General features: G+C 44.7%; 1 protein-coding gene across 4 annotated transcripts in view; it reads right to left on the bottom strand.

Annotated features, from left to right (window-relative positions):
• The window catches only part of drc7 (dynein regulatory complex subunit 7), a 106714-nt gene that overhangs the window by 32016 nt on the left and 58081 nt on the right, over positions 1-16617 (bottom strand). For all 4 annotated transcript variants that reach the window (XM_085909015.1, XM_085909101.1, XM_085908946.1 and 1 more), the window contains 2 exons: positions 7473-7601; positions 7276-7404 (listed from right to left, as the gene is read on the bottom strand). In XM_085909015.1, coding sequence (XP_085765141.1) covers positions 7276-7404; positions 7473-7601 — 258 coding nt within the window. The remainder of the gene's footprint in view (positions 1-7275; positions 7405-7472; positions 7602-16617) is intronic.

The following is a 16617-nucleotide window of genomic DNA, read 5'->3' on the forward strand; positions in this document are numbered from 1 at the left end:
CACAGAAGTGAGGTGATTAAGCCATGGAAAAGTACTGAACAGATGTTATGAGCTGTGTGATGAAGATTGTTGTTGACTTCCGAAAGAGTCACGCCCAACACCTGCCGCTGGCCATCGACGGTGCTGTGGTGGAGAGAGTGAGCAGCACCAGATTCCTGGGGGTGCACATCAGTGAGGACCTCTCCTGGACCACCTGCGTTGCTGGCGAAGAAAGCTCAGCGCCACCTGTACTTTCTGCGGACACTCAGGCGAGCAAGTGCTCTACCTGCCATCATGACCACATTCTACCGTGGCACCATTGAGAGCGTCCTCTCCAGTTGTATCGCTGTGTGGGGTGGTGGCTGCCCTGAATACAACATGAAGGCTCTGCAGCGCATAGTGAACACTGCTAGTAAGATCGTTGGGGCTCCGCTCCCCTCCCTGAAGGACATTTACACCTCCCGTCTCACCCACACCACCAGACTCGCCAACAGCTTCGTACTCCAAGCTGTCAGGATCCTGAATACTCTCCACCCTCGGCTGCATGACGTCCTGTTCTTTTGCGCTTTATTCTGGCTGTCTGCTGTATGCACGCTTGCTCCATTTTGCTAATCTTATTTATCTATCTATCTATTTATTTATGTATTTATTTAATTAATTAATTATTTATTTATTTATTTATTTATTGTTTATTTATTTGGGTTATTTGCTTATTACTTATTCATCGCTCTTGTCTATTCGTTTTTACTCTTTGTGCTATTTGCTTGTATGTGTTGTGTAGTGTGTCTAGTCACCGTGGGATGGTGGGAAACATAATTTCGATCTCTTTGTGTGTCTTAACGTGAAGAAATTGACAATAAAGCTGACTTTGACTTTGAAATATGTCAGTTTGTGGAAAGCAAAGGGAAAGACAGGAGAATTCCAGGATGAAAAGTTTCAGTGTGAGCTGTGTGACATCACGAGCCATCTCAATGCGCTGAACCTGCAGCTTCAGGGGCAAGGGCTTATCATCACAGACATGTACACTGCAGTGAAGGCTTTCAGAACCAAACTGTGCCTGTGGAAGGAAGAATCAGATGCTGCTGGGCCATTTTTTTCTGCTGGCAAACCCTGAAAATGTAGATTTCTACCACCGCGTTCCCCAGTGAAGAGTTTGCGAAAAAAAAAACTTGGCATACTTGGTGATGGGTTTAACCGGTGATTTTCCGACTTTGTTGGCCAGATATGTAGGTTTGAACTCGGTCATTTGTTTGCAGTTGACGTGGAAAATGCACCAACCAACCTCCAAATGGAGGTGATTAAACTTCAGTGTAATGACACTTAAGTCCAAGTATTATGCTGTGGGCACTGCAGTTTCCACATTTTATCCCTGACACAATGCCTCAACTCTGCACTCAAGCTGCTCAGATGCTCTCCGTGTTCATCAGCACTTATCTATGTGAGCAACTATTCTCTTCAATGAAGATGACCAAAACATCTCACAGGAGACGTCTGACTGATGATCACCTTGGTGCAATCCTGAGGATTTCTTCAGCTCAGAGCCTGAGCCCAGACATTGATGAACTAGCATATAAGAAGAGATGCCAGGTATCTGGCTTGGACACATCGGAGTAGATCAGTGTGTAGCAAAGTGACCTATAAATAAGGTTTTCTTAATGCACTTTTTCTTGCTACTCCAAGGTATGGACTTGAATGTCTGCACTTTGACAGAAGAACGTTATTTGTTTATTAGTTTATTATTGTTATTTTATTTTTGAATATATTAATAGCCTTTGGGAAAATGTTACTCTTTAAGTTTAACTCAGAAGGCTGTACATAAAAAGAGAGGCACATTGTTTTTATTAAAATATTAATGAAGAAATGGATTAGCTTTTTTATTTTATTTGGAATTCAATTTTGCATGTGTGCAATATTTACCGTAATTTTCGGAGTATAAGTCGCTCCGGAGTATAAGTCACACCAGCCATAAAATGCACAATAAAGTGGAAAAAAAAAAACATATATAAGTCGCACCGGAGTATAAGTCGCACTTTTGGGGCAAATTTACTTGTCAAAATCCAACACCAAAAACAGACATGAACCAGCAACAACAGGCTAAACGATACGGTATGCTAACGTGACATACACACAAACAAGGAGCTGATAACGGGCCTGACGTAACATTCAGAGTTATTCAAGAATTACATAAATAACACGTTAATCAAACCATCTGTGTCACTCCAATTCATTAAATCCATCAATCATGCTTTATGTAAACATTGCCGCTTATGCGCCGCATATGCTGACATCAGACCCGTTGTAAGTTGCATTTCTAATTATTCCACAGACCCATATAATGATATATAAAGTATATTTCAAATAACTATCATATTACAACAATATTATCAAACCATCTGTGTCACTCCAAATCATTAAATCCATCGATCAAATTCCTTGTTCTTTATGTCAACAACTGCGCTGCAGAGATCTAGTATATATCTATATTGTAGCGTTAACAAAGTACCAGGAAAGACGTGGGTTTGGTAAACGGCTCTTTATTTAACAAAACAAGAGTTCAATGAGGGGCGGCTCGGTGGAGCAGTGGGTAGCACGTCCGCCTCACAGTTAGGAGGGTGTGGGTTCGATTCCACCTCCGGCCCTCCCTGTGTGGAGTTTGCATGTTCTCCCCGTGTCCGCGTGGGTTTTCTCCGGGCACTCCGGTTTCCTCCCACATCCCAAAAACATGCTTGATAGGCCGATTGAGCACTCCAAATTGTCCCTAGGTGTGAGTGCGAGTGCGAATGGTTGTTCGTCTCTGTGTGTGCCCTGCGATTGGTTGGCAACCAGTTCAGGGTGTCCCCCGCCTACTGCCCGATGACGGCTGGGATAGGCTCCAGCACGCCCGCGACCCCCGTGGGGACTAAGCGGTTCAGAAAATGGATGGATGGAGTTCAATGAGCCAACAACTACTGAACTTCCAGCCACGGAGGTGGAAGAGAGCTCCATAAATAGGACCGGGCGTGCGTGCATTTTATGGCGTGTGTCTACATCCACGACGAATGGTGCCGGGACTCTGTAGTTGTGTGCAGACACTGCTTGCCACTGGCGGAGTTTGTGATCATTAAGTGCCGTCCTTTTTACCTACCAAGGGAGTTTACTGCGATTCTGCTTGTCGCGGTCTACATCCCGCCTTCCAACGTTGGGGGTGACAGATCACGGCCCTTAGTGAACTGTATCAGGCTGTCAGTGATCAGCAGACGGCGCACGGTTTCATCATCTTCGCTGGTGATTTTAATCATGCTGACCTGAAGTCTGTCTTTCCAAAGCTTCACCAGCATGTTAATTTTCCAACTCGTGGTGAGAGCTTCCTGGACCTGGTGTACACTGCACATAAAAAGGAGCTTTCAAGGCCACCCCCCTCCCCCACATCGAACTTTCTGACATAATTACCGTTCTGCTTACGCCCGCGTACAGCCAGAGAGTGAGAACGTCCAGGCCGGTTCGCAAACGCGTTAGAGTCTGGCCTGGGGGGGGCCTCTGATGCTCTTCGAGACTGCTTTGGCACTACGGACTGGGAAATGTTTAAGCTTGCAACAATCGGACAGACATTGAGGAGTATGCTGACTCTGTGACCTCGTACATTGCAAAGTGCATTGATGATGTGACCCACACTAAGTACGTCATCACTCGGGCTAACTGGAAGCCATGGCTGACAGGGGCTGTCCTCGGGCTGCTGAGGGCCAGAGACAAAGCCTACAGGGCTGGGGATGTACCGCGGGTGAGATCAGCAAGGGCGAAGCTGTACCGGGGCATCAAGGATGCGAAAGAGGCGTTCTCTTCCAAGATTACTGCCCACTTCAAGGACAGCAGGGATGCTCGGGGCCTGTGGCGAGGCATACAGACCATCACGGACTACAAGCCGGCGCCGCGGAGCTGTGAGGGCGACGTCCCTCTGCTCAACGAACTGAACTTCTTCTTTGCTCGCTTCGACGCTCAGAACGACACTTGCCCGCTGAAGACCCCTCCCCCTCCGGACGAGCAGCCCCTGTGCCTCTCTGCCGTTAGCGTGAGGAGGGCGCTTGCTGCTATCAACACCCGTAAGGCGGCGGGCCCGGACAACATCCCGGGACGGGCGCTGAAGGACTGCGCTGAGGAGCTGATGGATGTCTTCACGGACATCTTTAACATTTCCTTGCAGCAGGCCATCGTCCCGTCATGCTTCAAGGCTGCCACCATCATACCTGTGCCGAAAAATCCTGCTCCTTCCTGCTTCAATGACTACCGCCCTGTGCCACTGACCCCCATCATCATGAAGTGCTTTTAGCGGCTTGTCTTGGCGCACGTCAGATCTGTTCTTCCCCCCACCGTTGACCCCTTCCAGTTTGCCTTCTGACCCAATCGGTCCTCTGAGGATGCCATCTGCTCTGCCCTCCACTCTGCCCTCACCCACCTGGAGAACAGGCACTCGTATGTGAGATTGCTGTTTGTGGACTTCAGTTCTGCGTTCAACACCATTGTTCCACATCGTCTCATTTGCAAGCTCGACAAGCTGGGCCTCAGTACCTTCCTTTGCAACTGGCTACTGGACTTCCTCTGTCAGAGGCCTCAAGTAGTCCGTGTGGGCGACAATGTCTCCGGCAGCATCACGCTGAGCACGGGGGCCCCTCAAGGCTGCGTGCTCAGTCCGCTGCTCTTCACCCTGCTGACGCATGACTGCACTGCGACCTACAGCAGCAACCGCGTGCTGAAATATGCCGACGACACGACTGTGGTGGGTCTGATCACTGGTGGCGACGAGACTCACTACATATCGGAGGTCGACCTTTTGGCTGCATGGTGCAGGGACAACAACCTTCTGCTGAACGTCAACAAGGAGATTATCATTGACTTCCGGAAGGTTCACACCCACCACCTGCCGCTGACCGTCGACGGTGCTGTGGTGGAGAGAGTGAACAGCACCAGATCCCTGGGGGTGCACATCAGTGAGGACCTCTCCTGGACCACCAACGCTGCGTCGCTGGCGAAGAAAGCTCAGCGCCTCCTGTACTTTCTGCGGAAACTCAGGCGAGCCAGTGCTCCTCCCGCCATCATGACCACATTCTACCGTGGCACCATTGAGAGCATCCTCTCCAGTTGTATCGCCGTGTGGGGTGGTGGCTGCACTGAGTACAACATGAAGGCCCTGCAGCGCATAGTGAACACTGCAAGTAAAATCATCGGGGCTCCACTCCCCTCCCTGAAGGAAGTTTACGCCTCCCGTCTCACCCGCAAAGCGGCCGCGATTGTGTGTGATGTGAGTCACCCCGCTCACTCTTTGTTTGTACTTCTGCAATCTAGGAAGAGGTACAGATGCCTGCGCTCCCGCACCACCAGACTCAGAAACAGCTTCGTACTCCAAGCTGTCCGGATCCTGAATTCCCTCCCCCCTCCACCCTCTGCTGTATGACGTCCTGTTCTTTTGCGCTATGATTTGGCTGTCTGCTATTAGCACGCTTGCTCCGTTTTGCTGCTCTTATTTGTCTATTTATTCATTTATTGTTTATTTGTTTGGGTTATTTGCTTATTACTTATTTGTTGCTCTTGTCTGTTCGTTTTTACTCTTTGTGCTATTTGATTGTGAGTGTTGTGTACTGTGTCTAGTCACCGTGGGACGGTGGGAAACGTAATTTTGATCTCTTTGTGTGCCTTTACATGTGAAGAAATTGACAATAAAGCGAACTTTGACTTTGAAAAGCCATGTCCGAGCCGCACCCACCGTCCCCGGACAGCCACTTGGCCGAGCGCCGGCCCCCGACTTCCATCCACGGAGGTGAAAGAGAGCTCCAGTCGAGAAGGACTGGGCGTGCGTAAAAGTCATAATAGTTTTTCAAACTTCTGTGTCACTCCAAATCATTAAATCCTTCAAACTCTTCGTCAACCGTGTCACTTACAAACAAAGCCGCTAATGATGCCGGTAGTACGTGGGGCCCCTCGTCATCTTCGTCATCCCGTGATCGAATCCTTTGCCCTTTATGTAAACAACCGCCGCGCGGCACGGGTGACGTCACTTGCAGTTCAAATGACAGTAATCCCTTGCTACATCGCGGTTCGTTTATAGCGGTTTCACTACATCGCGGATTTTTGAATTTTGAAAATTTGTGAAAACAAATCACATATAAGTCGCTCATGAATATAAGTCGCCCCCCCACCCAAACGATGACAAAAACTGCGACTTATAGTCCGAAAATTACGGTATCTATAAATCATTGGAAATCTAAACATGTTCCTGTGACGTGACATTGCTAATATCTTGTTTAGATTATAAAAAATAATATTAGAAATATAAATGTTGAAAAGGGAGCAACAGCAATGTCTAAATATTCTTAGTAATTTATACAAACATAGTTGCTCCATCGGAGCACAGACACGGCACACACAGCTTGGTAACTTTTCCATTACACATAAGGCAGAGCTCATTAACGTCATGACACATAGATATAAAACATCCAATAGATATGACATTCAGGTGATAACAAAACAAATGTCTGCCTTATGAGGATGTGTTTTTCCCCTCCCTTTTCTTCCCTTCCGTATTCCTGCTTGCGGACAGTATAAAAACTTCTGATCTGGAGTCTGACGTTGTTTCATCTGCTGAAGTGCATCGTGTACTGACTGCCATAAAACAACCCAAGATCTTGCAAATAAAGAACCAACTATTTCTACACATCTTTGTTTTCCTTGCTCAATGACGGACATCTTGAACAAAAGGCAACAATGTAAAAATACTGGTTAAAATAGCTTTAAGTTTACAAACAGTTCACAAACACTTCACAGCTTAAACCTTTATGAATTTTTTCTCATTTTTTTCTTTAAGAATCGTATTTGAGAATTGTTAGGAAGCGGAATTGAATTACCGTAATCAGAACAAAAATCGTATACATTCAAACAATTCCCAACTGTCGGTGGCAGCAGGTGTCAAAATTGAACTCACCTTACAACAGTTGGGCAAAGAGCAACCAAGGATAAAACAAAAGATTCAGACTGCCAAGTAGGATCAAAAGCACTCAAGAGTGCTGACAATAAAGGCCACCTGATGCTAAAAACGAGTCATCGGAATACTGTTCTCCACTGTGAGTTTTGTTTGCTGTCATGCCCAACTAGTATTTGACTAGAGGGCAACTATTTCATGAAATTTAACATTATTATAAAAATGCTTCTGTGGTAATAATTGGACGCCTTGCCTCTACAATACATGAATAAACTTGTCTGTCACTGCTTGAAGTCACATATTGGTAAAAAAATCACATGATGATCATCATGTGAGACGTAAGAACTTACACAAAAGGTGAAAGTGTCGTCCCGGGGTGAAGCGCTCAGTGGTGATGCCTGTCAATTTGTCTAACACTCGCTCCTTCAGGTGGTCGTTTCTGTCCTTGTACCACTCCTTCACTGTCACCACCTCTGTGCCTGCAACACACGCGTGCATTAGACACAATAGCATCATCATCACATGTGCACTTTGTGTGTATGCTCACAGTCCATGTCCTTGTAGATGTTCAGTCGGGTCACCAGACCATCCATTCGCAAGTAGGGTGCAAACCTCCCGAGTTCTGCTTTTTTGTAGCGAGTCAACTTCTTGCCTCCTGGCCAACGAGTCTCCAAGTCTGAACACAACACAAAATATTACAATATAATGGCACTTGTGGTCCCTTCTCAAGGTTTCTCATTTTTCCCCTGGTAGGGTTTTTTTGAGTTTTTCCTTGCCCTTTTGGGAGCTCAAGATTAGGGGATGCTTTGAGAATAATTGTCAATTGTTTGTCTATGTGAAGCCCTTTGAGACTGCTTGTGATTTAGGGCTATACAAATAAACTTGACTTGAGTTGACTTCACTGTGGCACACCATGATTGACCATTATCCCATGAAAATAAAAACAAAACCGGCCTGCACCCAAAAAGCATTAGAGACGATTTTATTCAGACTTTATTTTGTACTATTTCTCAAATTTTTCCTCATACCACTGACAGACTGTTAAATAGGTCGTCTTACAAGATATTAATATAAATAAACCATGCGCTCTGTGGGACCATAAAAACCTCAAGCAATCATTTTCGGCGTGAACAGTGGCAACGTTCATCAGTTAACTTGTCAATCAATCTGTTTTCTGTGTTTTATTTCCTTGTTGATATCCATGCTCGCTCATGTCAATGTGCCAAGTACTGTGCATGCGTGTAATATGATTAAAACTTTTTGGATTTTGGACACTCTGGCTTTGTTGTAGCATTCCCTGCTTGACTTCTGAGTGAAATTGGCTGATGGCGGCATGGTGAGATACTAGTTTGCATGTCCGTCTCACAGTGCAGAGGTTGTGGGTTCGACTCTGGCTCCAGCCTTCCTGTGTGGGGTTGGCATGTTCTTCCCATGAACATTCTCTTTCAACCCTGTCAAATCTATAATTCCTTTCGAGTTCATCATCTTTTGAACTGAGTAACCTGCTTTAAAGTTACAAGTGTTAGGTGGTTAGGTGCATGTCTGTCCTTTGTGAGTCACAACTCCATAATTTTAAATACTACAATAAACGTTTTATATATAATATTTATCTTGATGTTTTTTGCTTTGTTTCCTTATTTGCTCTGAGAATTTAAGTAAGCTTATTGATATTGTATGACGTAGGATGACGATATTGTGGATCTATTCATTCTTCACAATACCATTAATCGCAACGCCTAGAATGATGAAACCTGGCCAGTTATTTGTGCATGGGAGAATCTTGATTTCATTTTCATGTAAGATGGAGCTCCTTTTTTTCCTCCTGTTATTTATAAATTAGTCTCCCTTCTGTGTAGAAAATGTATTGAATCTGCAGAGAAAAAAACACAGGTTTCTACACAAGTGCATAATGTGAGCCATCCCAGACAGGATCGTGCTCCCCACAGTGATATTCCCAATGATAGTATTCCCAAATGTAGTTAGAACAATCCAGACTACTTCACTGGTACCCACAGCAGAGGTTAATACCAATGCTCACCATGTATGGCTCCTGTCCGAGATGCTCGTTCCTATTCACCCACCTATCACCAGGCCGTGGTTCCCCTGATGACCGCTACCAAGAAAGCTCCTTGTACAAAAGTACTGTATTTTCCGGACTATAAGGCGCACCTAAAAACCTAAAATTTTCTCAAAAGCCGACAGTGCGCTTTATAGTCCGGTGCGCCTTATATATGGATCAATTTATGAATTTGTTGATCCATACTGGTTGTACACAGTGCTCTGCCAAAATTTTCAGTACCTTTTAGTACAACTAGTAAATTACAAGGTTGCATCGCTTACCAGCATTACGGGAACCGTGGTCAGGGGGCGTCACTGAATAGCTGTTGTACCCGTGAGGATATTTCATGTCAAAATAGGCTGTTCTGTTAATGTTTCGAGTAAATTTACGGATCGATATGGAAGGGAAACATAGTTAAGCAGTACCAAGGTGTTAGATCAAACTTTAGTCAGTTCTGATCATTTTTGAAGCCCTCGTTTGAGAAACGCGATTGTTTACACTTTGCTGAGGCTCATGGGAGTTTGCGGGTGGCTAATGCTATAGGGATAGCTGCTATACGCACGAGGCTATTTCATGTCAAAATAGACTGCTCTGTTAATGTTTCGAGTAAATTTACGGATCGATATGGAAGGGAAACATAGGTAAGCAGTACCAATGGGTTAGATCGAACTTTAGTCAGTTCTGATCATTTTATAGGATAGTTTGAGAAACACGATTGTTTACAGAGGGCTCATTGGTTATTGGCTAGTGGATGCGTACCGCAACCCTAGTCATTCTCAGTTTGTTGCAGTATAGCTTCTATTTTATGCGCCTTATAATCCGGTGTGTCTTATATATGAACACATTTTTAAAATGGGCTGTTCATTGAAGGTGCGCCTTATAATCCGGTACGCCTTTAGTCCGGAAAATACGGTAGTTGTAATGCTACCATTGTGACGTCACTCCTTGGCGTACCTGATGTATGCACAGTTTATTGGTGTGACGGGTCTGCCCAGGGTTTGTTGGCCACTCGCTGTCACTGTGGCTTCAGTTCAGGTTGGCTTGACTTACGTTAGAATCATGAATTCAACTACCTCAGACATTCAAGTGGCCCATGACACAAAACTTGGTGATTTTTTTCCCATGGGCCATGACAGTAACAATGACTACAGCATAGTTGAACCAAATGTAGATGCAGTCACTGCCCAGATTGAATACACTAAGCAGTTACTGCCAAATACTAATCTAGAGCAGTGGTCCCCAACCACCGAGTCACGGACTGGTACCGGTCCGTGGATCACTTGGCACAGGGTCACCAAGCCGCACGATCGACGATCAATTTATTCAGGTCAAGATGCTCGTCCCAGTCACGTGACATGTTTCCCCAGTCGAGACCGTGAAGCAAGCAAAATTGAGCAAGAAACAGATGTTTGGAAAGCTTCTTCAGAAAGGGAAAAAAGCCCAATGAGGAGACGGAAGAAGAAGAGGATACAACTTTTAAGAAAAGGAAAGCTGCATTTCAAAGAAAACTTCTGGAGTACTACTTAAAATATGGATTTATCACCACAGCTGACTCTGACGCGCCAAGCCCACTCTGCATAATACAGGGTGTCCCAAAAAGATGTATACACACTTTAACCTTAATTTTCGTACTATAAGTTGCTCCGGAATATAAGTCGCACCAGCCATAAAATGCACAATAAAGTGAAAAAAACAAACATATATAAGTCGCACCAGAGTATAAGTCGCACTTTAGGGGAAATTTATTTGTCAAAATCCAACACCAAGAACAGACATGAACCTGCAACAACAGGCTAAACGATACGGTATGCCTTCATCTTCACCTTCATCTTCTTCCGCTTATCCGGGGTCGGGTCGCGGGGGCAGCAGCTTTAGGAGGGATTCCCAGACCTCCCTCTCCCCAGCCACTTCCTCCAGCTCATCCCGGGGGATCCCAAGGCGTTCCCAGGCCAGCTGAGAGACGTAGTCTTTCCAGCGCGTCCTGGGTCGTCCCCGGGGTCTCCTACCGGTGGGACATGCCCGGAACACCTCCCCGGGGAGGTGTCCAGGAGGCATCCTGATTAGATGCCCGAGCCACCTCATCTGGCTCCTCGCAACGTGGAGGAGCAGCGGCTCTACTCCGAGTCTCTCCCGGATGACTGAGCTTCTCACCCTATCTCTAAGGGAGAGCCCGGACATCCTGCGGAGGAAACTCATTTCAGCCGCTTGTATCCTGGACCTCGTTCTTTCGGTCACGACCCATAGCTCATGACCATAGGTGAGGGTAGGAGCGTAGATCGACCGGTAAATCGAGAGCTTTGCCATTTGGCTCAGCTCTCTCTTCACCACGACGGACCGTTACAGAGTCCCCATTACTGCCGACGCTGCACCGACCCGCCTGTCGATCTCACGCTCCATCCTGCCCTCACTCGTGAACAAGACCCCAAGATACTTGAACTCCTCCACTTGGGGCAGGATCTCATCCCCGATACGGTATGCTAACGTGACATATACCCAAACGAGGAGCTGAGAACGGGCCTGACGTAACATTCAGAGTTATTCAAATAACTATTACATAAATAACTCGTTTATCAAACCATCTGTGTCACTCCAATTCATGAAATCCATCGATCGTCCTTTATGTAAACAATGCCGCGTATGCGCCGCATATGCGCCACGCCGCTGACGTCGGACTCGTAGTAAGTTGCATTTCTAATTATTCCACAGACCCATATAACGATATATAAAGTATATTTCAAATAACAACAATATTATCAAACCATCTGTGTCACTCCTAATCATTAAATCCATCGATCAAATTCCTCGTCCTTTGTCAACAACGCCGCGCGTGTACCCTGACGTCAGCCTCGTCGTTATTCCACAGATCTTGTATATCACTATATTGTAGCGTTAACAAAGCACAAGGAAAGACGTGAGTTTGGTAAACAGCTCTTTAAACAAAACAAGAGTTTGACGAGCCAACAACTACTGAACTGTAACGATAAAAACATATACAAGTTGCTACACAAAATAAAATATATCAAATAACTCTAACATAAATAGTTCACCGCCACACGGCCCCAAGCACCGGCGTCGACTTTCAGGCGTGGCGGCGTGGACTTCCATCCCCGGAGGTGGCACTTCCAGCCACGGAGGTGAAAGAGAGCTCCATAGAATAGGACCGGGCGTGCGTAAAAGCCATATCCAAGCCCCATCCACCGTCCCCGGACAGCCACCCGCCCGAGCGCTGGTCCCCGACTTCCATCCACGGTGAAAGAGAGGTCCGTAGAGTAGGACCGGGCATGCGTAAAAGCCATAATAGTTTTTCAAACCTTCTGTGTCACTCCAAATAATTAAATCCTTCAAACTCTTCATCCTCCGTGTCACTTACAAACAAAGCCACTAATGATGCCAGTAGTACGTGGGGCCCTTCGTCATCTTCGTCATCCCGTGATTTTATGTAAACAACGACCGCTCCGCTGACGTCACTTGAAATTCAAATTACAGTAACCCCTTGCTACATTGCGGTTCATTTATCGCGGTTTCACTTTCACTTTTTTTTAATTGTGAAAATTTGTGAAAAAATTCACATATAAGTCGCTCCTGAATATAAGTTGCCCCCCCCCCACCCAAACTATGAAAAAAACTGCGACTTGTAGTCCAAAAAATTACGGTAGTTATGTGTGATGGCAAGCTTGGTAAGCTGAGGAATTCCTTCCCTGGATTGTGAAAGCAGTGGGATGTTTCCAAACATTACTATTAGACATGGGATTCTCTGCAAGAAGTCAAAACAAAGCCCTCGGTCTCCTGCGAACCTTCAGTTTAAAAGACCAACTTGCTTAGTACGTAGAACAATCTGGTGGTGAATGAGATTAGTTCCTCCCACAAATTGGACTTGTGTACAACTTTATTGTACATGCCAGCACAAGTTTTTCTCCATTCTTTCTTGTGCATGGCAGGGAGTCGAATTTGCCACTGGACATCGTAATGAATTGTATTCCAAGTGCCATTGCCTATACCAGGTACACCTGCGGTTTATGCCTCTCACTTGGGGTCTCGTTTGTCAGATGCGTTTATAGATGCTGCTCGTAACTCAACAGTAATTTGCGTGAAAAATCTAAACGCAACAAAAAGGTTGTGTTGCACCCACACAAGCCAGGGGATCTTGATCAAAATGAATAAACTAGCTCCCCAAATGAAAAGGCCATTTTTTATTTTAGAGCAGATGGCACAAGATTGGGAGCTTGGTGTGACCTATGAGATCACTGCTCCAAGAAAAACACATTCACGGACCTGGATTGTGCATCACAATAGACTCAGATTCCAAAGGTGCGTTACAATCTGTTGAGGGTTGGGATAAAACAATCTCACATGGGCTGTACACTGTTCGATCTCTTCTTCCCCTTACTGCTTTGTCAGGGACTCTACCTTTTTGTCTTTCTACACAGGGTTGGACAGTCTAGTGCTGGACCTGCAGCCTCTCCCCTTGTCCATCCTTTTGTGTCTCGCACTGGTCGCAGGATTTGTATTCCACTGAGGTTCAGGAATTTTGTTACTTGATGTGTTCTTGCTAATGGCTCCATGCTGCGTTTTGTTACTGTTAGCATGTTGCTCCGCTACTTTATTTTTTTACTTTCTCTGACATCGATGCTAATTATCTTCTTTGTCACATGGCTCATTGCAGATGTTATGGAAATTGATTCAAACATTATACTTTTATGGTTGTGTTTTATTTTAAAAGTGGACATTTCATTTGATAGCAGGGGAAGACTGTAACACATGATTTAGAAGCGAATTAGTATTTTCATTTTTGTATATTAATTGTGGGATTATAAATTGTTTTGTATTTGTATTATTTTCAAAGATGCTGTAATAATGTACAGATTTATGTTTTATCCTACTTGCAAATTTTGTTTGTTAATTTCTCTGCTACGCCCTTTTCGTATTGGATAAATAATTATTGGATAAATAAAGTTAAATAAATGGAGGGAATGTGAGCGCATAGTTGTTTGTAAAGAAAGAATAAAGATGCAGCCAATCATACTCCTGATGTCTTGGTAACCTTTCACAAGGAAGGCACCAGAAAGATACATTCTTGAGTCCAAATTGCAATCCACCATACTTCAGGTCCTTCGGACAAGGTACAACAACATTCAAGAATTACAGTAACAACTGAGATAATGCAAGAGAAAATCTTAAAATGGTAAATCAAGATAACCGTTATGCCACCACCCGCTGCGAAGGACTACTCCAACTTAAAGGCTTACGAAGGCAGTTTTTGACATTTGGCTGCTTGCTCAACTCCCCTGTCTTTTATTTTTAATTAACCCTAACCCTAAATGTATTTTCAAAACAAAGATTTTATACGGTATAGTCCATTTTGTAAAAGTTCGTGTTTTGCATGTCTCGATCTTGATGTTTTCAGGTGCAGGCAGTCATAAAAAATTTACTTGTGCGCCATAGCTCAAACACAAGCCATCGACTAATCAATGACAAATTGATGATCAAATTAATCAATAAGGACCCCCGTAGGGACAAAGCGGTTCGGAAAATGGCTATCACTATAAATTAAATGTGTAATATCTGCAAAACCGTAGCAGCACAAACAAAACGTTTTGCAGCACAAACCAGCACAAACAAACGGTACTATTTTGGGTCCATTTGGAAGTAAATAGGGGGCGGGGTTACGTGACGTCATCGCTATAAAATAAATGTGTAATATCCACGAAACCGTAGTAGCTCAAACGAAAATCTTTGCAGCACAAACCAGCACAAACAAAGCACAAACGAACAGTACAATTTTGGGCTCATTTTAAGCAGATGGGGGGCTGGGTGAACTCTGGATGACCTATAAAACAATCTTTTATAACTAGAAAACCGTTGCTGCACAAACGAAAATTTTTACGGCACAAACGAAGCACAAACGAAAGAGACTATTTCCCTTAAATTTTGCGTGGGGTGGGGGGGCCAGCTTCACGCAGGTACGTAGCAGCGTACCATATTGCTCAGTGCAAAAAAAAAACCCCCACTATTGCAGGAGAGCTGATACTAGCCGTGGAGTGTTGCTTCATTTCGATTAAACAGCACAAATTGTTTTATTCATTTTTGTTTTGTGGAAGCAGGGCCTGAAGACTCTGAGGCGGACTCTCCAATCTCGGAGGTCGGAGTCACTGAGGTAGTTAAACTCCTCGGTGGCAAGGCCCCGGAGGTGGATGAGATCCGCCCAGAGTTCTTAAAGGCTCTGGATGTTGTGGGGCTGTCATGGCTGACACGCCTCTACAGCATTGCGCGGACATCGGGGACGGTGCCTCTGGATTGGCAGACTGGGGTGGTGGTTCCCCTCTTTAAGAAGGGGGACCGGAGGGTGTGTTCCAATTACAGGGGAATCACACTCCTCAGCCTCCCTGGTAAGGTCTATTCAGGGGTGCTGGAGAGGAGGGTCCGTCGGGAGGTCGAGCCTCGGATTCAGGAGGAGCAGTGTGGCTTTCGTCCTGGCCGTGGAATAGTACACCCTCGAGGGTGCATGGGAGTTCGCCCAACCAGTCCACGTGTGTTTTGTGGACTTGGAGAAGGCGTTCGACCGTGTCCCTCGGGAGGTTCTCTGGAGGGTGCTTCGGGAGTACGGGGTGCCGAGCCAACTGATAAGGGCGGTTCGGTCCCTGTATCACCGATGCCAGAGTTTGGTCCGCATTTCCGGCAGTAAGTCGGATTCGTTCCCAGGGAGGGTTGGACTCCGCCAAGGCTGCCCTTTGTCACCGCGACCTGACCCTTGGATAAGCGGAAGAAGATGGATGGATGGATGGATGGATGGATGGATGGATGGATGGATGGATGGATGGATGGATGGATGGATGGATGGAGATTAAAATGTTTTACATATTGCTCCTGAGTTAATGTTGCTTTGAATTGAATATATTTTATTGCTGTTATTTAATATTATGTATGTTTATTATTATTTTATTGTATTTTTTCAGCATAAAATGGCAGTTGGTCAAGAATAATTATAATTTCTTTTTTATTTTATTTTAAGGAAAAGTGATGCACTTTGAATCTGTTCTGTTAGAGACGAAAAAAAGTCATGAATAAAGTTATTCTTTATTGTAAGTTGATCTTCCTTTTTATTGTTTTTTTGTTTTCTTTAATGTTAACATGGAGGGGGGCGCGAAATGTTTTCTTCTCCCTAGGGGGGAGCATCACAGAAAATAATTGAGAAGCACTGACTTAGTCCAAAATGCTGCCACTTGCCTCCTAACTGGAAGACGAATTTATAAAGTAATGAATGAATGCATTATATTGTATTGTACTAAGGAAAACAATGATATTTTTTTGGTCTATATTCTGACATGTCAGGGTTCAAAGCACTCACCATATCTTAATTAGTATGAGCAATTTTATGCACTGTTCATTTGAAATCCTGACCTGTTTTTAAATAAAAGGATGGAAATAAATCAGATTAATGCATTCACAAAATAATCAACAAATTAATTAAAGAATAATTACATTGAGTTAATTAATAAAAGAATAATTAATTAATATGCTGTATGCAAGACATTATTACTATGCAAAAATGAAGACTATCAGTATATACAACAAGAAGTCCTGGACAAATTGGACCATCTCCAGGACCCTGCTCGGCACCATGTACAGGAAGTGA

The sequence above is a fragment of the Syngnathus leptorhynchus genome, chromosome 1, assembly GCF_054491065.1.
Source record: "Syngnathus leptorhynchus isolate UIUO chromosome 1, UIUO_Slep, whole genome shotgun sequence".
NCBI classification, from domain to species: Eukaryota; Metazoa; Chordata; class Actinopteri; order Syngnathiformes; family Syngnathidae; genus Syngnathus; species Syngnathus leptorhynchus.